This window comes from Bombus terrestris, chromosome 7, assembly GCF_910591885.1.
Source record: "Bombus terrestris chromosome 7, iyBomTerr1.2, whole genome shotgun sequence".
Taxonomy (NCBI): Eukaryota; Metazoa; Arthropoda; class Insecta; order Hymenoptera; family Apidae; genus Bombus; species Bombus terrestris.
Window position 1 is genome coordinate 24,789,683 of NC_063275.1, and position 26,712 is coordinate 24,816,394.

At 36.7% G+C, this 26,712-nt stretch overlaps 1 protein-coding gene across 4 annotated transcripts in view; it reads left to right on the plus strand.

Annotated features, from left to right (window-relative positions):
* Positions 1-26,708, plus strand: part of LOC100645197 (protein couch potato) — a 198,179-nt gene extending 171,471 nt beyond the window's left edge. For all 4 annotated transcript variants that reach the window (XM_048407170.1, XM_048407172.1, XM_048407171.1 and 1 more), the window contains one exon: positions 7,086-26,708. In XM_048407170.1, the coding sequence (XP_048263127.1) occupies positions 7,086-7,118 (33 nt within the window). In that variant the 3' untranslated portion in view covers positions 7,119-26,708. The remainder of the gene's footprint in view (positions 1-7,085) is intronic.
* The last annotated feature ends 4 nt before the right edge of the window (positions 26,709-26,712 follow it).

Consider the following 26,712-nt stretch of genomic DNA (forward strand, 5'->3'; position numbering starts at 1 on the left):
ACCAACATAATTATAATAATCGCGTGTCATTCTAATGAAATTTCAAAACGTTTTATATAACACACGCGATATACATTCAAAGATATCGACGAGCGTCCCAGCGCTTCCCATATTAAAACCTATTTTAGTAGATTATCTTTCTCGAAGACACCTGCTGTTCAAGACGCGATAAAAACGTAATAAAAATGTACTCTGTTCTCTTCGATCACCTTCTTTCGCGAGGAATCATCCCTTTCCAGATGATGCTATTTCAGTGTCAACCCGTACATCAATAGCATAACAGCACGTAATGACATTTGTAAATATTTTTCCACTTTCCCGATAATTCTCAGGGGCATTTTACCACAGCTCCCTACAGTACAGTGGCCTCAGCGATAGACTCGCAATCGATTAGCTCACAGTTCGATTTCGATCGATCTTTAGATCGACCTTGTCGGTAAGACACGTCGCACGATGTCTCCTGGCAGTAGAAAACGCGCGACGATCGATCGGGCGTAAATCCCTCGATCACGATCGATGGCCGGACGCATCGTGAGCTAGCTGAGTCCACTAGTATCGCCAATTGCCAATTATTATTTGCCGCTAATCGCCTATGGATCGTGCACAACTTGCCGATCTCTAACTTTTTCTTCCACATTCTGCTTTTTGTTCTTTCCTTTGTTTCTTCTTTTTCTTCTTTTCTCTGTCTTTCTTGACTCTGTTCGACGTTTGCTCTTCGAGGTTATTGGATCGCCTCTACGCTGATTCGTTTGTCGTATCCTTGGTTTTGTTCCTTTTTTACGTTGTCGTTTTTATTTGGAAGATTTTAATCGACCTATTCGTCATACTGATATAACGCGCAGTACCTTTTTACTTCTAAATTTAACTATATACTTTGAACGTTTTAAGTTCTTTAAGTCTAAGAACGTTCGATCCTTCGGACTATTTCATTGATCGAAGAAGTTTTTCGAACGAAACTTATTCTGTTTCGATGAGAATATCTTATAGCGATTCTACGTGGCCTTCGATGATTTTGCATGATCTACATAGTTTCAGAATTAATTCTATACGTACTTGGAATAAAGGTGAAAAAGTAACGCTGTTTATAAAATAGTATTATAACAGTGCTATTATATTAATCACATTATAGCAGTGTTACTTTACAAACAGTATTGCGATAACGCTAAATACAATGCTATTTAAACAAACTTAAAAATAGTATTATATTAAAAAGGAAAAATACAAACATCGTCTCCTGATAAGATATTTTATTCAAAACAGATTAAATTCAATTTTAATGATTTTCTCAAACAGAAAATATGAGAGAAATGTAATAGGAAACTCTATCATTTTCACGTCCTTCGTTTCCCGTTGTCGATTTTCGTTCCGGTTCCGCTCGGTCTTTCGCTGTGTTGCTTGAGACGCATAGTACTTACTCGTTCATTTTTGCTCCGTCCTCTTGTCTGTTTTACATTCCTCTTTTTTTTGTGTTTTCTTCCCTGAACGTGGTCTTTTGATATGCGACACCCTTGCACCGTATCCCGCCGCGCTTTTCGTAGAGATCTTGTTGCTGGAGATTCTCGGGGGAAGGTCGGATAACTGTGAAACGATGACTAATTGCAAAAGAATAACCAGACAGGTGAATTCTATTAACAAGAACTAAGAAAAATACACGTACGATATGAATACATCTTTAGATTTTCTTGTAAAGTTATTGTAATTTTAAGGTAGCCGTAAGATCGTGAAATATTTTTAATATGGATAAAGTTCGTTAGAATAGGACAACTTTAACGCTTTTAAACCTTCTTTAAGTATGAATATTTTCAGATTATCGCGATATTGCAATATGTCCCCGTTATGAAGAAACAACGACGGTATGGAATTTTATTACAAAAAATTGTGAAACACCTACATATGAAAATAAATAATTAACGTGAATATATATCCTCGTAATAATAATAAAACAGGAAATTATTTAAATTCGTTCTGATATGAGAAAGAAATACATGTTAGAAAAACATTTTTTAACATTGTTGTAAAAATATCCAGCGTAAATATTCGATTATTAAACGTCGTTCCACTTCGCTGGTACTAATTATTTAATCATTATTTATTCTCATAATCGTTATGGAAAAAATAAATACGAGAGACGTAAAGACTGCGTATTTCAATTTGTATTCGTAAAGATAAATTGGTTGAGTAATCGAATGGAGCAAGTGGAAACTACGAGTGGAATCGGTGATCGCAAAGAATCTACGCGTGGCACGCTTCTAAAGCAAAGTATCGTACATCATCGTGGTCTTACAATAAATTCTCGTATCATCGTGGAAGACGTATAGCATCCGGATTGCTCGCGATCTCTTTTCTGTTTTCTTTGCTCTCTACGACCCTAATTTAACAGCATTCACGACATAGAGATCGTTTATAACTCGAAACAAAAATATTAACCATTTTTCTTGCCAATCGTACTTACAATTACTTACAGTTCTTGATACCTGATATTTCTTACTTTTTAATAGGGAAACGAATTTAATAAACATTTAGTTAGGAACAAATTTTATTTCGACAATTTGTACACGAACAATTCTACTTTATACGTATTAGTCAACCATCCAAATTAGAGCGATAAGATACCAGAATTAAAGACAAAATGCTATATCGCAAATACGTCATCGTTAGAAACTTGTGAAACGAAATCTAGAGCTTTCCTTTTAAATTGTTCGTTAAATTGTATGAAATCATTTCATCGTAAACTTCTAGGTAACGCAAATTCTAAATAACGCAAGTGCAAAGAACAAAATTACCCTGTAATTGTCTTAACCGGAGCTAGCTAACGTACGGCGTAATATACGAGAACTAGAACTAGAACGGCATCCAACCAACAATGCCAAAAATATAGGTCGCGGAAGCAACGCATCATCCTCGCGAAAATACGATTCGATCGAGCGAGACCGAGTCTCTTGTCTAAAAAAGCAGGCCAGTTTGCCCGACCTTCCCCTCGGTGAAATTAGGGAGATCGATAGAGAATCTGCTTGGGGGCTGGGCAACAACGTTGCAACGAAACGCGTCGTCGTTAATTCATCTCGCCTAAAACCGGAACGGAGACGCCTTCGAAGCGGCGCGACCAAGACGGACGTGGCTGCTGAAGGAATATCCGACGCGTTAGAATCGCTTTCTCGCTCCTTGTCTCTGTCTCCCTTGCTATATACAGTTGGCGACAGAAATAAGTGGACAGACAGTTATCGATAAAGTTCGATCGAACTGGTGCTAGCTTTATACAGGCTGAGTCATAAATACATGTCCGTATTTCAAGAAGGTTGAATTTACGCGTTAAAATAAGTAAAAAAACGCCCTCAGACCATCAACGATATCGTCGATATTTCAAGGTTCTCAACATCGTTGCGATTTGTCGATAAATATTAACGATCATAATGCAGACATATATTGATGTCGATCCATCTAGTCGAGCAAGTATCGACGATATATATGGACAGTCCGAAGGAACCCCTGGTTCTTCGATAGTAGTGGCTGATTGATAAAAATATTCGAATTTTTCGCCTCGTTTCCTGCTTACGATAAGAACATTCTTTAATAGCATCTTTGCAAACAGGTAGAGCGAAGACAAATCCTTTAGGTTTCTGTTTCTGGGTTATTTAAGATCTATCGTGTATTCAACGTAAACGAACAATGCAGGTAAACGATCTACGAGAAACGATATAAAATGGATTCGAGAGTGTTCGATGAATACCTGACATTTTCGAGCGAGTACGAAACTCGATGCAAAGGAAGCTCAACACGTTGAAACGTATTGCGATGCATCGACACCCAAGTTCCACGATACAACTTACGATATACGTAGATGCGTATCGGTATCAAAACCAACTCGTATCGATGCATGAATCTGCTTCTCGAATATAATTCCGTAGGAAATAAATTTCCTTTCGAAAGGAATCCCTGGGGAATCTTCGAGAAGGCTCCTAATTTATTTCGAGGGTTCAAGAAGGTTTGGGAATCGTCGGGAAACTTCGATAATAGCAGTGAAATTGCGGTACTAAATTTTAAATCTTCGTAACTCTTTCCGATGGCTAAAATCTTGGCGCTGCTGAACGCATCAACTTCTGCACTAACCGCGCCTCTCGTTGTTGTATTTTGTTTTTCGATTAAACGAACTTTATCCAACAGATGTCGAAGAGCAGAATCATCCGCACATAAATATTTTCTACGTAATCGTTCGGTTCACTTTTACTTCTTTTAATGGCGCGTATTTAAAAAATCTCTTTCACTCGATTAACCACTTTTTCGTCCATTTCTTTGTAATCTTCGTCTATCTCTCGTCAATCAGAATAATGTTAGAGTTGACATTTTGAAACACGCGTTTCGACGTTGGTATCGGATCACTGACTGAGAAGGATCGATAACGCGGAAATAAATAGAAACTGATGCAGAATTCATGAAATATAAGCGTCGCAACGTTCGCAGCATGTTTCAACGTGTAGCGTGGGCTTTAGGGCAGGCGGTAGCGTATGTCGATGCGCAACGCATCGCTCGCAAACCGAGGTATGCAGGACATACGTATATTCGTAAGACATTTTTTACTTACTTCAGTGTGCACATTCGTCCATTGAAGTACGAGCATGCATTTATGACTCGCCCTCTGTATCTTCGTAGTAAATAAAGTATTTAACAAGTAACCGAAATTAATAACATTTTTGCGTAAACAAGCCGGATTTAACGAAACTCGATCGATAGCTATTTCCACTGTCTCGTCCACTTATTTTTATACGCGACCGTAAATCTCTGTCCGTCTCTGTCCTTTCTCCGTGATTTCGACGTGAATTAAAAGCGACGCGACCGTCCTGTATCTTCTTTCGTTCCTTCCTCCACGACCAAGGATCCCCGAAAGCTGCCGTTGAAAAAGAAAGATGAAAAAAGAGAAAAAAGAGAGTGCTTTTCAGTCCGGATGCAGCCACGGCCTAACGAGGTACGTAGATTACTCAATGGCAAGGCGTCTCTTCTTCGTCAACCGTGGAAAGAGGCTCACGAGGGCGCAAAGGGATGAAATGTAGGTTGTCTCTTGCTTTCGTTCCGCGGGACAATGACGGATTCGTTAAAACGCGACGACCAACAGCTTCGTGGTGAATCGGTAAACTTGTCGCGCGACCTCTCGAAAACCGGATGTTCGACGAGCGTTTATTTCTGTTCGTTTTCGTAGCCGCGATCATAGCTGACTACGACCACTAACAGCCACGATTAACGGGTTTTCTTCGGTTTGTCGATTTTGCGATTGTCGATTCAGACGTAAGGATACGAGCAAGGTTGTTTTTCACGGTAATTGAATTGTGCACGGTGCTTTGGAGAAAGGATCGGAAGTTTTTGAAAGAAAAGAGACGATTCGTGGAGGACATTGATAAGGTGTTGCGACGAAGATGTTTTACACGTGTGATCGTAGAGCGGACAAATTTTTTAGTTACCTGTGGATACATCGTGATATGGGAAAACGAAGCAGAATTTTGTGGTTAATTTCCGAACGTATTCTAAATAGAATTGATTACACGCAAATATGTAACGTCGTATCAGCCACGTAAAATGTTTTTTTGTTTTCTGTAAACGTAACACGATATAATATTCTTCCTTTTTAAGAAAATCGACTGAACTAACTGATTTTTGTTCTATTTTTTATCGTAGAATTTCTATTTCCACGTAATTTCTGACTAAATTATTGAATTTGTAACGTCTATTCGTAATAGAATATTTGAAATTACCGCATATGTATGCGTATTATATCAGTGACTTAGATATTTCAATTTATAATCTGCATATTTTCAATTGCATTTACAAAGAGTTTGTACAGATGATAAGAGGATTTATTATTTAAAAAAAGACGAGTCTGTCAGGTAAATTTTAAATAACCTTCCCCTTCGAATCGTCCCACGTTTGTCTTATAAACCAGAAAATTAAAACGGAAACTAATAAACGTCTACGTACAAAACCTTATTCGTCAAGAAACTTTCTATATGTATGTGCGTATGAAATTTCAAAGTTTCACCTATCAACGTGGATTCAACGTATATTTCGATAAGAAAGAATACAAATTCGTACAAGTTTAAATAAAAAAAATGTATTTTCCCAGCTAAACCGCACCATCGAACAAGACCGTAAAAAATGTACGACCTTCTCTTTCCAAAGCACCTTGGCATATTGTACCTATAACCGGAAAGAAAGAAATAATGGAAAAATATGTCAAGTAATAGAAATTGGTCGATTTCGGAGAATAACGGTTTGATTTTACTTTGGCGATTTTGGAAAACGCATGCGCGATCGGCCTCCGAACAATCCTTCTCGCGGCTGTAAATCAGCGAGAGGTATCGCGGACAAAAACCGTGAAAGCGGCGGAATGGAGACAAACGAGGCGCGATGAACGGCCGAGCGAACGCTCATTTCATACTTGGTTCATCCGTTCCGATTTCACGTCGAACGAACGCCGACAACAATTTCGTGTCCCGTCCTACTCGTTCTTCTTTTATTTTCTCTATCTCTCTTTTGCTTTTCACGAACGATTTAGAACGATAGGGCGCGGAGTAAGCAGAACTTGTACTATTTCCGTTCGTGCTTGATTTTACCGTCTCTTATCGGCTTAAACTCGTTGTTGGAACTCGTTGAAAGTATTATTTTATTTTAATCCTCCTTTAAAGCATAGTCATATTTATATTCGTGGAACAAATAGATTTCGTTTATTCGATATTTTGAAGATTAACCCTTGGATAGTAACGTTGGCTTGTAGACGACTATAATAATTTATGTTGGATCGATAAAGTTTGCTTCGTACTTTAAAGTTAAATGAAATAAAAAATTCGAAGATCGAGCGATTCAGCTATAAATCGTTGCGGTCTGAAATGGCTTAACGATACCAGTCGAGAGTTAATCGTAAGATGGAGATTTAATCTTATTCGATCCTTTAGAGATCGGTTAAGGAAAATCTACCAAAAGATCGAGCTTTAGGTAATATCTATGGAATATTTGGAGTGCGTTGATTGGTCAATTTATCCATGTGCCTTTCTCGCGTTCTCTCTGTGGACGTACTTTAATTAAATTCATGATGCTTGCAGGGATCAAAGAGAGAAGAAAACGGGCAACCTTAAGATCGACATCAACGGCATGTAAGAGAAACGAGGGAAGACCATGCGTGCTTACACCCCGGAATGCAACGATAATCAAGAGACCCGGATTCAGTTGTTTGCGCAATGGTAACGAAGAAAACATCGACAAACAACGAATCCACGACAAACGATTCAGCAGGTTTCCAGAGCAAATCGACCGAGTTGCTCGAGAAATCGTTGCGAAGATGGAAGAGGCGATATGCCAGCGCAGGAATAATCACGGGAAACCGAGAAAGAAAAGAAACTAAAATGGGGTGGGAATATATCGAAAGGAAGAGAAAGTAAAAAGCACGTGCGACAAAAATGAAAAAAACAGAAAAACAGAGTAACAGAAATAGAAACAAGAAAGTAAGCATTCGCGTACACGCAATAAAAAAAAAAAAATACGGGGAAAGATACAAAGAAACACGCATATAGAGGAAGAAAATGAGAAAGATCAGGAATTAACGAAAGACAAGGCAGGGGTGTGTCCGCGTGTGTATGGTTCGAGCCTTGTCTCGCGAAAATCAGCACCGCGACAAGTAGGGGAAAGAGAGAAACGAAGAATAAACAGAACAAAAAAAAAAAGAATTCTTATAAATTGCGCGGAGCAACGGCGTTTTAGATTCGCGACTCGCGGGGGGCCCAAAATAATCGCGTATATATGATATTCCTAGGTATATATATTTTTTAACGACTTAACTTATCGATCTATTTCGATTAGCCGTGTACTACCTTGTCTATTTATTTTCCACCGAGTCTTGATTGCGATCAACGACGACGACGAAGCGAGAGACACGAATAGAAGAAAAGAAAAAAAAATACGAAAAAAGAAAAAAGATGAAACGAGAAGAATACACGAGAAGGAAAGAGACACGATACATACACACACACACACACACACACACACGCACAGTACACGCGAGAAAACGAGACGGAAGAATCATCGCGTCGGTGCGAACTCGCGCGAAGCGTCGTAACGTTCTAGCGAATTTCTACGCAGAGGCGGTCGCACGTTGCAATTTCGACACTCGTGACACCATTTTCTTTCGCGTATACGCATCTACACGCATACACAGATACACGAACAACACACGTATATACATACGTTAGATACATACATACAGAGAGAGAAGAGAGAAGCGTAAAAGCAGGAAGGCACTGTTCAAGTCACACGCGCACGCATATATATAAATAATTGTTCACACGTACACGGAGGAACATACAGAGTCCACAGTGGCGAAAGATTCTTTTAGGAAAATCGAGCCCCGCGCTGTTTTCGAGCAAATTGTTTTGGAAGAGGAAAGAGAAATGAAACGGGTTGGAAATTTATTGTATAATGCACGTTGATGCAATTACTCCCGGAGAGACAGAGTAGTTTTGTTGTAGCACGCTCTCTTTAACCTGTTAACTGGATCGTTTGTTGAAACGAACGTAAACGTTTGGAAAGATATTCCCCATCTATTCGAACGTTGAGAGAATGAATTTCTATTTTGCTGTTTCGTATAGAAAAAAATTGATAAGTGTAATAGAAACGAAGGAGAGTATAGAGAACGAATATCTATTTTACTTTTTTAAGGTAATAAGAGAAAAACGACGGGGATAGAATAGCGAAGAAACAGTTTGATATTTTAACGAACAGCAACGAACGGTATCGTTTTAACTCCTTGACTCACGGCGTTCGTCCATATTCGTGAGATTGTGATGCGTGAGACAAAGGTTACGATGTTTTCTCGATCGAGAAAATCGAGGACCACGAAAACGCGAAAAGTCGCAAGACGATTCGAAGAGAAAAGTTAAACATACCTGTAAGCATAAGTAAAAAGAATGGCGAAGCATGGAGTTAAAGCAAAGTACTTATATATATACATATATATATATACATATATATTTTTTAAAATACAAGAAAAAGTAAGTTCATTCGTATGGAAAGCAACTTGTTCGTGAAAGTAAAAGACCGAATTATATATTTCCTAATTATCGAAGATTTTGAAAAGCAACCGATCCAGCCGATCGCCAGTTAACAGATTAAAAGTGATGCAGCCAGAGAAAACTCGAGAGAAATCCTATCCTAGTATCTATAAATAACTGAAGAAGCGTATGTATGGATATACCGATTCGACTCGTAACGCATTCGTTACATCTCTGTTTCGTACGAGAATTGCCAGCAAACTCGAATCGCGTCCATTAATCCCGGGACGATGTAATTCGACGGAGGCGTGACTCGTCTCGTGTCACGTAACTCGCGTGCTCGCGATCCACGATCCACGATCCACGATCCGAGGGATTCGCGTGGAGAACAACGTCCGACGAAGAAGAGAACGAAACTGAAACGAAAGAGCGAAGGCAAGCGCGGTGGCTCGTAGACGAAATTGCATAATATAGAGATACAAAAGAGACGAAGACGAGTACATCAAGCTTAATACCAAAGGTGCCCTAAGAAGCGTGTATTTATGTTTTATCATTGGCGCGTCGCGAAAAGGCGAGCATATACATTTAATTATGTATCTTGTTAAGGAGAGTCTAATATCCTAGACGAGAGTGGCGATGAACGACAAGCGTGAATCGGACAAGCGTGAGTGGAAACGAAGAGAGAAAATACGAATATAGAAATAGCGTGTCAGTGTGAGAAAGAGGGAATGGTATGAACGAATGGTCGATAGAATGATTGTGTTAATTTACGTAATAATCTTATACATATACATAACGAATGCGAACATATCATAGGATTAAGCAGTAGAGGGAAGAAAGTTAAAGTTCTCGTAATAAGGATAAAAAGAAAAAAAAGTAACTTTTAAAACGATCTGTCTTTGTAGTGGCGCGGATAGACAGAAACGAGGATACGAAGGTGGTGTGTGCCCTGCGTGCTAGATACGACGGCCAACTCGGCACGTAATTTGCCCAAGTGCCTTCCCGTTGGTCGAGTCATGCTGTAATTCGTACCGTGTATTATTCGTCTCGTCCCGATTTCAAACGTCGAACTCCCCCCTCTCCCTATTCTCCCGTAAATCCATATTACGTATTGTACGTATACCATACGCATTAAAGTACGAAAAGAGAACAAAAAAAAAAGACAAAAAAAAAAGAAAAGGAGAGAAAAAAAGGATGGAAGGAATAGTCGCGCAGAGTCCTGAATTACAGGAAGACGCTTCTTCAAATTAAAAACTCTTAACTGATCCAAAGCTGTTCGAGCCTGCCTGATAGTTTTCTATCGCCTCGTCGTTTTCTACTTAGACTTTTTTCCTCGAAGGACGGAGAGCTGCCGCATCGACGCGTGTTCCTCTAATTAATATTTCTCTGCTCGACGATCGTCCCGTTGATAGAATCCGTGTTAACTATCCCGTACAAAATGGCTTGAGAAAGGATAAGCGGAAAGAGAAGGAAGGAAAAATTTCGCCGGGATACGGTAAACGAGAAGGACTATTTAAAGAAAAAAGCGAGAGAAAACGATCGAGAAAGTTCATCAACGGTGATCGAAAGAATACTCCTCTGTATAGCGCGATGGAAAGAATGGCATATTTTTCTCGTAGATTCCTCGAATTTTATCGCCCGAACGGCTTCCCGAGTCGATCGACAGCTTCTTTTCTCAGAGTTCACAGCCAATCATCGTGCTGATTAAATATGATCCTCGTCGAACAACCACTGGGCATTTATTATACGCATCCGCAATTAATAGTGGCGAGTGGTGATTAAGTGGTGTAAAGGTGTAATAGAGAGTGGTAGAGAGTGTTAACCGAACCGTGTGCACGTCAATGGCGAGAAATTACGATGAAAGCGAAGAATTCATCGTCGGTGAAGCTAATTCACACTGTGGAACGGCTAATTTCACGATTGGCGTTCAAAAGACACTTCGTCAGCGACATGAGCCGACCGTCGTAATTGCTCTCGAGCGTCAGAACGCTCCTTTATTTTTCTATTTTCCATGAAAACACGAGCCGAGAAGAAAAGAAAAGCACACTCCGAGGGGAGGAAAAACGAGAGTGTTGCGCACAGTTTTATTCCGTGCACGATTGTATTCGCGTCGAGACGAGAGTTACGGATGTCTTCTCGCGATCGTGCCTGAATCGCTTGTTTGAAAAATGACGAAGTAACTGAAAATCTCGTTGCTCGATGAAGATGTATCTTTCGGAAAAAAAATCTATTTGTATTTCGTTTCTGATGATTTTTAGAGAGATTTAGGATTTTTCGATCCTATATATAAAGGAATCGAATTTCCGCGAATCATTCTAGAACCTTTATGTTTGACCAATTTCTTTCTAAAATTAGCTAATATGTATATACTATTAAGAAAATTCTACTTAATTATATATTATAATAACCACTACCATCGTCGAAATTCCATTAACGAATTATACAAAGAGTCATATATTTCATTATATACAAAATTATTATATGAATTGCTATTCGTGCTATTCTAACATCGACGCAACACGACCAAATCAAATTATCAGGACAATTATTTGTTATAACTTATAACTTAGGAAAGTAGCTTAACCGCGACAAATTTTCCTCTTTTTACTAAATTTTTGCCGGACAAGCAGTGTCGTTTAAAGGTCCAGGCGGAACAAACCGCCTTTCTATCTGGCTTTCTTACCACGAAATAAAAATCTGCCTGACCTGAAAGAAGAACTTGGCCGGTCCGTTTGCAGAGAACTGGACCGTCGCAAAAATTCAGAGCGAGACGAGGTGTCCCTTGACGCTGGAAACGGTAAACGCAGCTCGTCGGGCAACGAGATCACTCAGGAAGAAGTGTGTCAGTAAACTGAAGGCTCGGTGAAACAATCGAAAATGGAACAGGCAACTTTTAAAATCGGCTCGAAGCTTTCGACGATGTCGCGATGATTTCGAATTCTAAGGAAACATGTCGCTGAATCGAAGATGGAACGAAAAACAAGGAGAAAGAGAGAGAGAGAGAGAGAGAGACAGAGACAGACAGAGAAACGAAAGTATGCAACGCGAAGTTTCAGGGTTGTCACTTTTCTGATACATATCGTTAGATCGTTAAGAGCTTACCGAGCAGGTCGTTTAAAGATAGATAATTGTCCTGGAAAGCGTTTACTCGTCGTTCATTGTGAAAATGAAGCAAAAAGAAACGGGTATTTTCATCCAGCGTTCTTTCGTCTTTTATCAATTTTTTCAAAAAGGAAAGGAAAAGTGAATGGACATAAAAGAGAAATTAATTCCTTTCGCTCGTTGGTGAATGCATATTTTAATATTATTTTTGCTGTAAATATAACTATAAAATCGGAGACAGAGAGATTCAACGATGCATGAAACAAAATCTTCACAGGAAAAAGGAATAAAGATAGGATAAATTCTTCGTTCTCGTCTTTGTCTTTAAAAACTTGTTCTGAGAAGATTAATTAACGCGTGTATCAGCTACAGGGATACTTATTAATATCGTTTGATCTACCTTAAAGCGTAGAAGCATTAAAACTTCCGTTTACGAAAAAAATCTCACAAAACGATTTCACGAAGATCGAGAGAACGTTTCAAAAATGAAGGAAAGGCCGTTTTCATACCGTTACGAGAGATGGTAGTGCAATTATCCTGGAAAGTAATCCGTATGAAATTGGCCAGAAATTTGGCACTGAATGGACGACTTCGGTAAACGCTCTCCGGATGATTGTTAGTGCAACAAAAAAAAAAAAAACAAAAAAGAAAAAACAAAAAAGTGTGTAAACCGCTTGAATCCGTGAACTCGTCGATCCATGAACATATCACCGAATTTCTGACTCGTTAGAGTATCGTCGATGTATATATACATATATACATATACATATATATATTCATTATAGATGGTGACTGAATAATTTTTTTCCTGATAGTCGGTATAGAAAAATGTGAAAAAGGTTTTATCGAATCTCCTCGGATGCTCTCTTTAGTGTGTCTTGGACTATATATATGAATATAATAAATTTATTAAAACAAATTGTTTTACATTGGTAGCGGGGAAGCGTGGTTTCAAAGGTAAAAGGAGTTAGTCAATTCGTCTGTGCAAGCGTTCCCTTTTAAACGAGAGTCATCGTGATTTTAAGGAAAACACGGAGAAAAAATAAAACGAGAGACACGCATTATGTGATCTTCGGAAACGACGGAAAGTATAGCCTAAGTTGTAAAATCCATGCGAGGCCTTACATTTGCGAATTCGGAGAGAGCGACGACGCAAAAAAGAAAAAGGAAAAAGAGAGGAGAAGTATGAAACGGCACAGATTCGTTTGCCCTTTGTTATAATCGTTATTATAATTAATTTATTAGAAAAAGAAAGGAGCAAAGTGGGTGGCAAAAAATGGGAATTAAATCGAGTATCTTCGATTCCCAAGAAAAAATGATCCCCAAAGAAAATGGTTCTTCTTCGTCATCTTGTACTTTTTCTTCTTCTTCTTCTTCTTCTTCTTTTTCTTCTTCTTCTTCTTCTTCTTCTTCTTCTTCTTCTTCTTCTTCTTCTTCTTCTTCTTCTTCTTCTTGGGGGAATCGTTCGTCGTCATCGATCCTTCTTTCGAGTCTTCATCAGGTCCCATTAGATCCGCGGATTATTGAATCGAGCGTAATTCGAACTGAATCGCGAACCGTGACTACCGACGTGGAAAAAAGAGGAAAACGAAGGCTCTCGAATGCCTTTCCCAGGGCAACGTATTCGCTTGACCTTAACGTAACATATCATTTTACAATTAAAAAAAAAAATAATAGTTGTACTGCCCAAGATAGAGAGTGAATGAACGTGATCTGCGTATATATGTGTGCGTAAGTGTTATTAACCGTAACGTGTGAGTGTTGAACAATTTCTAGCTAATTAGAACGACGATCCACGCGATTCCACGCGTCCGTATTTCGGCCCGAAAAAGCAAAGTAATATCGTACAACAAACGCGTGAAACTGAACACACCAAAATACACAAGAAGCTATTACTCGTGTGAACTCGCGTTTATCGTCGACGTCGCGCGTGACGACGCAACGTTTTGTCGTCGACAAATTTTCATTCGAACCTCACTCTATTAAGAAAAAAAAAGAAAAAAAAATAGGAGAAACATAAGAATTGCGACGACGCTTCGGAAAGAAGAAGCATCGTCGCGGTGTTAAAAAGTATAATTCTTCGGCACTCGCGGCCAAGCTTTTGCTACTTTTGTATGAAAACGACGAAAAAAAAACTTATTACGCCACTGAAGCTGTGAGAAATCTGGAAGACTAAAAAAAGAACAAGAAGGGATGCGTTAAAGGAAAAAAGATAGAACGAGAGAAAACGCGAAAAGAAAATGTTCGGCATGCACGAAGTCGCGATCGAGCGACACGATTTTTCGATATCCGGCTACTCGTATCGCTTGCTGCGCTATTAATTACTCGACAGCTCAGTCGCGTTCCATTGGCTCGTTTTGGATTTTTTTCTTATTTCTCTTCAACTTTGTCGGCAGCGCGTCGAAAACTTTAAACTGTTTACGCGAAAGTAGATGCATTGACAAAATCATTGAAATTATAAAATTGGTTATATTATTAAGATATGTTGATTGTTCGAAGGATACGCGAATGATCGACTTTATTCCTGTTAAGAGTTCGTTTAAATTGTAGAAATGCGAGGGTTCCTAAGAGATTAAAGAGTTCCGAGGATCTTTAATCACAGATCGAACAACTTTCAAAATTCAAGTCAGTGAATTTTCATCAAAATTCCCCGATCATACTTTCGATGGGTAATGTTTCTTCGTTCCGATAAAGATGGAGAAAAGTAGGATTTTCGTCGTCGAAAACAAAAAACAGATTGAACGCATATCGAGAATAGCCCAAAACGAGCTGAAGGAATCGCTTTCACCGACGACAACGAGGGAAACTAGGAAAGAATAGAGAAATATTCAGCGATAAGAATAGGCAATTGTTAGATTGGATCAAAGTTTCTTCTTCGACCGTGTATTTTTCGTTGTACGGACACAACCAAAATTATTAAACCACTGAAATTGAAATTTATATCTTGACTACGACCCATTCAGTGAAAAAAAAACTACTATCGATACAAACCTGGATATATAATATTATGTTAAAGAGGAGGAAGGAATCAACGATCGTGTACAACAAAAAATCACGAATAGAAGATAGTTAAAGCTGAATAAACGAACAACAGGAGAAATCGATTCCGTGCGTGATACGAAAATCAACCGATGTAACTGGTTAATTCGCAGCGCAAAAGAAACATTTGCAACGAGGTTCGCTCGCTCGCGATGAATCGTTTCGATTGAATCTAAAAAGTGCTTTACAAGTGAACTAAGGAAACTCATATCAGTAGGCAGTACGCTATACAGTTTACAATTATATAGAATGGCATTTCGCATAAGAATTAGTAGAAACCGATATAAATACGGAAAGTATATATATATACAGATAGCTATATATATATATATATATATATATACATATTGGAATAAAGGAAACAAATATATATATATGTTTATCATACGTCGTGAACGGAATGACAATGAAGAGAGAAAAGAGAAAAGGGGGGAGGGGGAAGAGAGAGAGAAAAAAAAGAAGATAAAGCAAAGTACACGCGAATCAGATATTTTGTACTGTGACTAAAGAATTATTCTAACGAGTCCGTTTTTTGTTTCTTTTTTACGTACGTATATGTATATAATAGATATATATATGTATACACGCGAAAGCACAGGCAATAGATCACGAAGAAAGAACCCGAACGAGGCTGACCAACCGTACGAACGAGAGCTTATAGATTCTGAAACCCTTGGATCATGTTTTTTCACGCCAGCTAAAAACAAACGACGAAATGAAGAAGAATTTCCAAGAAATCGACTCTCGTGGATCGTGTAACGAACGTTAACGGACAATTCGGAGACGTAACTCGTCTCAAGAGCGTGGCAAGTCTTTATCGCGTTTCCTTAAGAATGAAAAAGAGGAGTCCATCGCGGCGACAACGTCAAACTATCGATAAAGGGCAGAAGCATTTAAGAAAGCACAGGTAAGAAGATGCGATCGAGAAGAAGAACATGATTTTCCGCATGATCCTGTACAATCCGGATATTTTCTGCGGAACACAAAGAAGATTTTTATCCAATAGGAGAAGAAACGGAGAAAATCTGCGTTCTCTTTGTTTAAACGGAGGAAATATATATATATATAGCTGACGAACACCAAAGACATCGATACGTATATCTATCCAAAGATCGCGAGGATATCTAGACGGCAGTGTTGTGTCATCATTGTGATACGATGTTATATAATAAATCGTCGAACACCCTGTGAACGGTGAAAAGTCGTGTTCGGCCGAAGGAAACAAGACGTGCGAGCTCGAAATTTCGAAGTGAGGAGCAGGGCCGACGAATGGAAATACACGGATGAAAGATAGAGAAACGAAAAACCTGCCACATACACAGATAAAATAGATCCCGAATCCGTCCTAACGAGACGACGCGCTGAAAATCGACGAATCTCTCGCCCGGCGCGTATCAACGCCGCGAGTCCGAGTTTAAGAAAAGTAGGCCAGTCTCGAAACGGTATTTTTCCAAGCATCCGAGAAATTATTTTTGATCGCGTAACCTCGCTCTCTGTCCACGATATTCTTCACCGGAACGCTGGTTAGACTGAAGCAAACGTGTCCATAGGGAGGCCTTCGGGTGTCGAGCTACCGAGTTTCGAGCGTTTCATTCCGTAAATCGTGACTACGAGCTCGCACGCCTTGTAAATCGATAAGTGGGAGGAAGGTAAAAATGACCGTATCTCGTGACCAAGTTTCTCAAACGATATTACGTTTTGATAGGATCGAAGTGTAAGATGGAGGAGTGGGAATAGAGGCTGACCACGACGACACGAATGCTCAGCGTCCCACTGAGAAGGGAAGGAAGAGGTGTATTCTTAATGGAAGAAGTATAGCGCAGCCGTGAAATAACGGCTGAACGTGTTTCGAGCGTCTAGGTAAGAAAATTGATGGAAGTATAAGAAATTGAAGAGTGGGTCGTTTGTATTTAACGTTATATAATTATTTCGCGAATAATAACATTCGCAAATTTCGATATACCTTTGAATATATGTTATCCGTATTTAACGTAATTATCACACGAATGGAAATTACATTTGTGTAAATAAACTTCTATAACTTGAAAGCGTCTGCAAAAGTTTCATAGATGGTCGATGTTGTAATATATTTGCGAAGGATGTTGTAATTTGGATAAGAAATACTTGAAACGCGACGAAATTCCAGGCGGTAAAAATTACTTGCGATTTATTAACATTTTAACTCTAGTAATTTATATAATTTTAGAACTTCGAAGGAGAACCGTAGAGATCTAATCGTCATTTGAGAGCGATCGCAGAATCTCGTGTATCGTCATCGAAAGCGTTTCAACAAAGTTATTACGAAATACGTGTTTCAATCATGCTTCGATTTTCTATCGAAGTATATAGAACGCGTTTGTGAAAAAAGTTTTACACACGATCGCGCCATACTTCTTCCAGCAATCGAGTAGGTTACAAGGAACGTCGGAATAAAAGTGATAGGAACGCGAAATCTCGCGACCACGTACAATAAGACATATCATTTTTTCTAATATACCCAGACGACGTAGATTCTCGTCTAAATAGATTAAAGAAAGAAGAAGGAAAAGAAAAGCGAGGGGCTTTTGAAAGTCTTCGAAAATTGTCCTCGATCGATCGTGACCTACCTAATCGACAATTTTTTCGATCTTTCTAATCATTGAAAGTAATAAGAAAGTGGTAAAAAGAAAAAACGAGGAATAGGTAAAGGGAGTTTAAAGGTAGAAAATCGTCAAGTCCATACATTCCGAAAGTATAATACGACGCATTAATTAGGGACCGTAGCTATCGTGTATAAATATTTACAGATATTAGGCTCGGCTATAATTTAAACGCTATATTTATTATTATATACAAAGGTTTTAAGGTGTTAAAGAAAAAAAAAAAAAAAACTTGTAACTCGTTCTAATCTATAATAGCATACATCTCGTGATGTTTTTTCTCGTCGAGTTTTTCGAACGTTTCGCGATTAAAAAAACGTGTGTGATCGTAGATTGTTCGACGTAGTTGTTATTCGAAAGGGATTAATAATGTCGCGTGCGCTTCTTTTCCGTGCTCTATGTGTTTTAGTTACACATCCGTCTGGCGATGCTTCGCGTATATTAGCGGAAGTGACGTTGCCTGAAAGTAATTTTTATCCCTCTGATTGACAGGATGGAGTCGAGGCGATCTACATCGTATATTTCTCAAATAACATCGTTCCCATCGGTTACAACCATCGTTTGTTACCGTTAATCGTTATTCATGTGCATTTACGGGAAATTTGCAAATACAGGAAATACACGTAATATGTAAAAATATGTAAAATATTCAATGTATGACACTCTTTATAATTTTCAGTTTTTACTCAGATTCCATGTTTTTAATTATATTTGAAAAAATATGAATTCGCGTAAATATCGAAGTTTATTCGTAAAATATCGTGTAATCTCATCATTTCCAAGATATAATCGATTCTGACTGACTCCATTCTATCAGTTATGTCGATAAATACACTGCTCAACATAGATAGTTGGAAAACGATCTATCGATCTTACTTGTAAACATAGATATTATTATTTAACAAATTGTAATTGGAAGTTTTCGTATATTATACGCGTACACCATGGTTTCGCATACACGACACGCGAACAATTTTCGCAAACGAATGCAACCCATATGCACCACGATGAAAGTGTGCGCAATAATCGCTTCTATCTGACCTTGCATCCGAGTTGAAGCCACTTTCTGCGTTTCAACAATTCCACAGCCGATCCTATTCGGCCGCAATTGGAATCAACGCTCCGTATCTCATGCGTGATATCGTTCCCTATAAACGCTCTCGTAGTTTCCTAGGAATCATTCCAACGCGTTTTCTTAACACGAACGGCACATCAAGAAAATTTCCAACAGCCAGTCCTTGTTCCGAAGAACAGTGGGAAAAGTGATTCGATCGATAGGTAGACTACGAATAACTTCGAATAATCTACGATTCTAATTAAAACGCAAATAGCAATTTCTTCGTACAGTATATTTTACAAAAAAAAACGTATTTAAAAATATCCTCTTACATTTTAAACTTATAATTCGTAGAATTATATTGAAAAAAATTGAGCATACAACAATTAAATCTTTCTTTATATAAATATATTTCACAAAAATGAAATATTTCAGACTACAAAACGTAACAACCATGTAACTACACTTTATCGTGTTATTTTCGAACCTCGTAGCCCGAAGAACTAAAACCGAGGAAATCTACCACCAAATGATTTACGATATATTTTTGTACGAATGGTGTACGATATATGTATATATATATTTTTTCTTTTATACTTCGAATCATTGATTGTACTGAGCAGTGTATTTCACCTTTCAATTCGAGATTTGAAAAAGAATCTCGCGGTAACACGGATGTTCCATCCCATTCATTCCCGCGGATGATCCGCATGTCGATAGTCAATTCGTCGATATTTTACATGAAAAGATAATTCCTGACAGAAATTACCGCGTCACCGATCTCGCGACGTTGATTCAAGTCGATTAATCGACTCTTTTAATAAAACAATTAGGAAATTCCGTGAAACGTCTGCTTCGACGTTATATGTATATTACATATAGGTGTTTATTCAAGGAAATTTCATTCTCGCTATCAGATGTTCTTTGCACATAGGTACCTGAAAGGTTCGACTATTTATTAATTTGTCAAGGCTGCGTAAACAATCCCAAAGAATAAAAGATGCTATTTTACGTGTCCGTGATGGTGAATCTCATAGGTATCTCTTAAGCGTGTAATTATCGTGGTACAGACGAACAGCGATTCACGTATCGTCATGCGTCGCCATCATAATTTTACTACGTGAAACTAAGTGGAACAATGGAAATCAATTTTCTTTTTGTTTTGTAAATATTCGATTAGAGATTGTCTAATAAAAAAAAAAAATCTACCTATAGGAAATTTTGAAGAATCTTGGATAGGAAGAATTTCTGTAAATCCCAAATACATTTCGAATGTAAAGAAATTTGAACAAAGAATCTCCGTAAATTCCAAGAAATCTTGCATGAAGGATCTTTACAAATCCTGTGGGATGTTCGATAGAAAGTGTCGGTAAATTCTGAAAAATCTTCGACGGAGAATCTCTGCAAATTGTGAGATGTGTCAGAGGATTGCTCTTTTCGGAGTTCTCTTATGTAATAAAATAACTAGGGAAATCGCATAAACTTGCGAAAAAGTATCGGTAAATTCTGAAAAATCTTTAATAAAAAAAACTCTGAAAAGTGTTTGACAAACGAATATGCTCCGAAGATCCTTATATAATAGAATATCTACGGAAAATCCACATAAACTTGGGAAAACTTTTTATCAAAAATTCTCCTATGCTCTGGAGAACCTTCTGTAAAGAAGGAAGATGGATGTTGCAAAGTGAACCATACATATCAAATAATAAACGATAATCTTCATTATCGATGTTTATAATTGTGCACAAAATGGGATAGTTATCAACGATGGCCACGATGATTGACTCGATCGTCTGTGGACATTGATTCTGACTAATTAGAATTATAGAAGCCAATTAAACAAGCCTCGATCGAAGAATCGATTAACAACGATGATCACGTATTGGAACAATGAAATTGTAAAATACCGCAAAATTAAAGAAACGGAGGGGGTGGGTGGGGGAAATATTACACATGGGAAGACACGAACCAAGACAAAGAAAGTCTACACTTATTTAACAACGCACTCGATAATGTATGCGAATAATGAATACGAGAATTCGAGATCTACTTACTTATGTAGATATTTATGATATTCGTGATAAACTGATAGGGTCGAAGCAGATGAAAGTTATAGAAAGCAAAAGAAACGTGTGAAATTAGTAGAATTGATGTCTACGCGTCGGACGACGTTTATAGAATAGGTGCATCGTTAAAGGAGAACGATAAACGTTATTACGATTGAGTTAAACACCGAAGTTTAACAATGTAACGATGTACAGGGTGGTTCGTCGTTGATGAAACTTATTTAGCGATCGATTCAACATTGAAAATTATTCTTTTTAATTGTAAATTATAATTTTATATTATAGCTGCTCTGTTTTTTATAATAATTATACGTTCTTAAAATTCCTTGTATTTTTTCGAAAGAGTAATATTCTCTTTATTATTGACTTCTGATTTCAAATAAATCAACTGTAATTTAAACACAATTGTGATCTAGTTTTGACGTTTTTCAATGCTTGATCGATCGTTAAATTAAGACCTAAAAATAATGAAACATCTCGTATATGTAAAAAGAAAATTCTTTAAAATATAACAACGTTTCAATGTTCATAATTAGCTGTTTAAATTATATGTTAAAAATGCTGACTACTTCGGGTTTTAGAAGATCATCGATAAGCGCGTTTAAAATAAGTTGTATGATATTTATTTTTCACCAGCAAGATAATTGCCTCAACGGAAGGCGTGACGAAAATTATTCAAACACATTGTGAAACAGAAACTGGTGTTGCACAATTCCAGCCTTTCGTAACAATGTTCGCAAAGTAGACGCGTAAAAGGTCTACTTTCGTTCTACTAATTTACCACTAATTAGCTACCATCCGCTTATGAATCGCAACGAACGCGACTCCAAATCACTGTTGCGTGCTTAACACCACTTAACTTCGACTTCTTGGTACGAAATTGTACTAAATTATGCGCATAAAAAGTGATTAACGATGAAAAGAAGGAAAATACGAAGAACCTCTTACGCGCAAAAAATCAGCTGTAATTAAGTAGCCTGGCATTGGTAATCTAGAATTTCTGGAACAAACTAAAAGATCTACCTTCTAAATTCTACTTTTTAAAGCTTAATTAGTCTCCGTTTTGAGAAGGCGATTTCCAACGTTAACTTACAAAAGATAGATACTCCCATTTAAATATTTTATCGAATATTTCTTTTTTTTTTTTTTTAATCTAATGATTTACATAATCGTATATTCAATAAAATGAAGAAGAAAAGGTGAAAAATATGTAGAACGTAAAATTGAAACATAAAAGACTTAAAAGATGTTTATCCTCCGTACTTGTATTTCGTACTGTACGATTAATTATTCGCATCGATATCCTCTCTAGAACTTATTAATTTATTTAATTATGTATTTAATAACATTTATGTATTTACCTACATAGAAAGCAAAGTTTCAACGTTCTTACTATCCCATATCGTACCAATAATACGATATATTTAATCTCGTTTTCTCTAACTTATTTATTGATATTTATAATCTTTGTGATTTCGCAACAACCAAAGACAAGATACCTGTTGTATTGATAACCGCGTATTTAAACGAAAATTATTTATATCCAAAAAGAAAGAGGCATTTCATCGTTGATAAGCACCTAAAAAAAAAAACGTCGTTCGTTGAGTAGACATCTGTAAATTTGTATCTGTGAAAATCTATACGTGTAATCGTAGTAGCACTTTGTACTACAGTATTTGTCCATGTATAAGAGAAAGGTTAATCGCGTAGCATATGTCCCTGTATTTATTTGCCTGTTAGTTTTCTGTCCTGAAGGACCTAGCATCAAGATATGTACGTTCTAATATTAATAGGAAAAGAAATGATTTATTAAAGAAAAATGGAACATTTAGATATTGGAAAAAATGCCAGGGTCTATGTATAGTTATCTCTATCACGCAAGCTTTGTGTATGCATCCGTTATATGCTGGGTAGGGTAGATAATCAGACGACTGAATGTTCCGAATATTCGACTCGAATGATTTCATCGAAATTCGAATACTCGAACGAACGTGCTCGATTTATTCGAATCAAACCAATGAATTTGAATATCGCCGATCGTATCAAATATCTTAAAAGATATTATTTGATAATTTTAAGATATTTCTAATTTTATATATTATTCTAGATTATTAGGAAATTTAATTGAATTATTCTTTTTTTTTTGGTCCTTTTCTATTTGTTGATAAAATTTTAAATTTTGGAGAAGCTCGGACACATCGTTTGAAAATTCGAATAAATCGTAGCAGCATTCAAATAATTGGAATAGAATTGAACAATTTTCTAATTGAACTTATTCGATCGATCGAATTATTTCGGATATTGTTTGAATGACGGATTATTAGAGTCAGTCCGATAAATCGAATTCTATAGGATTCGATAAGACGATTTTTCAATTATTCAATTCATATAGTCGAATACTCAATACGAATCGAAATCTAACTTCGAATAATCGAATATATTTCGAGTGGTCTCGGGCACTCGACTTTCAACGTGGTGTAATAACACTTCGTTGGTACATAATCGCTGATTATTTAAGAAAACACGTTAAATTTTCCATGAAAGTACATAACACTATCGAATATAGCGAGCCCGTATAGGAAAACTAAACATCGAAAGAATAACTAGAAAGTCGAGCGGGAAGATACTATGAAAGTTTAAATTTAAACTTCTTAGGTTAACAATTTGTTAACTAGAATTTTATTAAAACATGTAGGATGAAAGTATGTTATAAAAATCGATCGTTGATTTAATCAAGGGTGTCGATTATTATTCTTAAGCGTTATTTTAATGTACAAACTTCGATTAATCGTTAATCTCAGTTTACACGAAGTAGTCTCAAAAACAATTGTGTACGAGTATGCGTTGAAAAATTATACTTGGAAGATTTACTTTCCATAAAACCATAATAGCTACAAGCTCGACATGTGTAACGATAGGAAAATTTTTATTGGAAAAGAAACTAAATTCACGTCATTATTCACGCAAAATAGAAATTAACGAACAGGAAACGATGTTCGGTGACATTTATTATTAGACTACGGGTTTTTATGCATTTATAAGAAATTTGAAGGTGCAAAATTTCAGAGAATGCGCATAATGTGAAAGAATGTATAAAGCATCCGAGATATATCGCTTTCTATAATACTTGGCAAATGAAACAATATTTTACCAAGTCTGTGCTTTTTTAACTATATTGTCAAAAAAATTAATTTCCATAAAAATCGGCAGTCTAATTATTATGTTAATCGAATCTATCGTGTGTAACGTGATTTAGAAAAGAAAGATAGCGACGTATATACATATTACAAAACACTCTCTAATAGAAGACGCCCGAATTGTGATATGTTTATAATGTTTATAAGCCGATACCTGTTCACGGAAAAAATTCATTCAAATGGTGGGCCGTCGTTCAGCAATTGCTTCGCGCTCAGCAATGTCGTTTACACTGCAACGATCTGCAACGATCATTTCTTGTTCTTCACACCTGGTTATTGCACGTACACTCGTTAGCCGCGCAAACGATTACTGACACGCGCCATATTTTATCAAGATATCGATACGATTGTTACTTCGAGCGATCGAGTCATATTCAGACGGGTATATTCAAAGCGTACCAAACGCAACGATTAATTTGAATTTTTCATTAAGAGTGTTCAATTTTAATTCGACAAAAGATTTTCCACGCAATTTAATAGATTGGGTACGTTTTATAAAAAAAAAAGAGAAAAATAACGTGATAATGTTATTGCGTGGTTTTGAAATATAAATTTTTAATTTACTTTTATCATGAATTTCGACACTTTTTATCGCAAACGTATCATCGATCTTTCTCTTGATCACAGTACTTGAAACATTTTCTTCCGTGAACAAACATCGTGGATCTTGTTAAACAATGGAAATTATTCCGACAAATTCACACATATAACTAGAGTAAGTACGTGTGTGAATTTTCAATTCGATGTACGTATACACATTACACATATTAGGTGAAATTGTGTAGAAAATGTCGTTAATTGAGAACAGAATTGATTGAGGATGAACATTAAGAAAAACATTTCTTCGTTACTTTTAATTCTATTAAATTAATTCAAATTTTTATTTTACAAGAAATACATACATAAGAAAGAAAAAGAAGAATCTAACTGTTCTTGATTAACGATCTATTCTTGATTAATGTCGTAACGCATATTTAAATACTTGATGTTGCGAAACATCGCGACCGACAAAGCCTCTCGATCGAAATCGAGGAAGCGATAGAGGACAACTTCAAACGTATGGTTCGATGATAAAAAAAACGGGGACGTGCCGGAAAACTATTTAAAAAAGAATCAGACAGAAAGAGTGAAAAAAAGAAACAAGAGAAACCGGCTGATTTACTTTTACTCAATTTTAATTGAACACATGCGTAAAACAATGAACACTTCATCCTCCGCCAACGGATATAAATGCGAAATTTAAAGTCGCCAATACGCACGAGTCATGTGTTTAAAAGAAGCAATTACCCTAAAAAGAATCGCGCGTAAGAGTTACTTACTAGGGTGTTTCCGTTGAAAGATAAAAGGATAAAAAAAAAAAGATAAAAATCCCAACGTATTTACGAGGTAGATAATAAAAACAACAATAATAATAAATAATAATAAATAATAATATTTAATTATGATAAAGTAATAATGATATAATAATAATATTATTATTATTAATATTAATATAATTATAAATTAGTTGCAGCTTTCTGTGTAAGGTTATTGTGATATTTAAAAAGAAAAAAAATAATAACTTTACCGTAGCGATATAAAATTAATTCAGAATTAAGAATCTGATATTTAGTGAGCAAATAAAAAAAAGAAATAACCAGTATGTCGACGGGGCTTTTGAGTGATGCCTCTCCGCGATCGATTCAATATGGTTACGTATAGAGAATGAATAAAGAAAAAAGAAAATACAGCGACCCGTGAGCGGCCGCGTCTCTCTCTCTCTTTTTTTTTTCGTCACCTTCTTCACGGGCGAGGTTAGAACGACAATCTTAGGCCTCGTCAAAATACTGCCGGATACATGAGGACATTCCGAAAATCGGTCGCAAACTAACGCCAGCTGATTAGATTAAGCTATTTTTTCTGCAGTCGAATTTGAATGCAAACAATTACAAAAAAGGAGGCAAAGTAAAAGAAATAGACAAGAGAAACAGAAAAATGAAAAGGTTTTGACCGAGCTGTTGCACGATTAGTGCGAAAGAAATTCTTGCGATCTGCTTCGATTATTCGGAAAGTCCATTTTGCATCTGGATCAATCCGTCCATAATATGTCTCACGCTTGAGGCATTTGCACAAATCTGTGCATATTAATCATTGGGACTACAAAAACATATCATCATATGTAATGGTAATGATACCGTATACATATATATACATATGTATACATATATATGCACATATATATACATATATGTACATATACATATATATATATATATTTAAAAAATATTAAGCAATAAGATTTTATTTATATGCCCGTAGAAGAAAAATTGAATGAACAACTGCATATCAACACGTGTGTCTGGGCAAGGATTAGCTTATACATGATATATATATATATATATACACATATATATATATAATTAAAATATAAATATATATATGTATATTAATATATATACATATATATAGGTATATAATCTTTACTTCGTCGTTGTCAGGCGTTAATGTTAAACTTAATTATCATTAATTAATTATTAGATTGTGAAAGAATTTCTTCAGGTTCTAAGCAAGATTTGGAAATAATAAAACGAGTAAAATACATAGCTT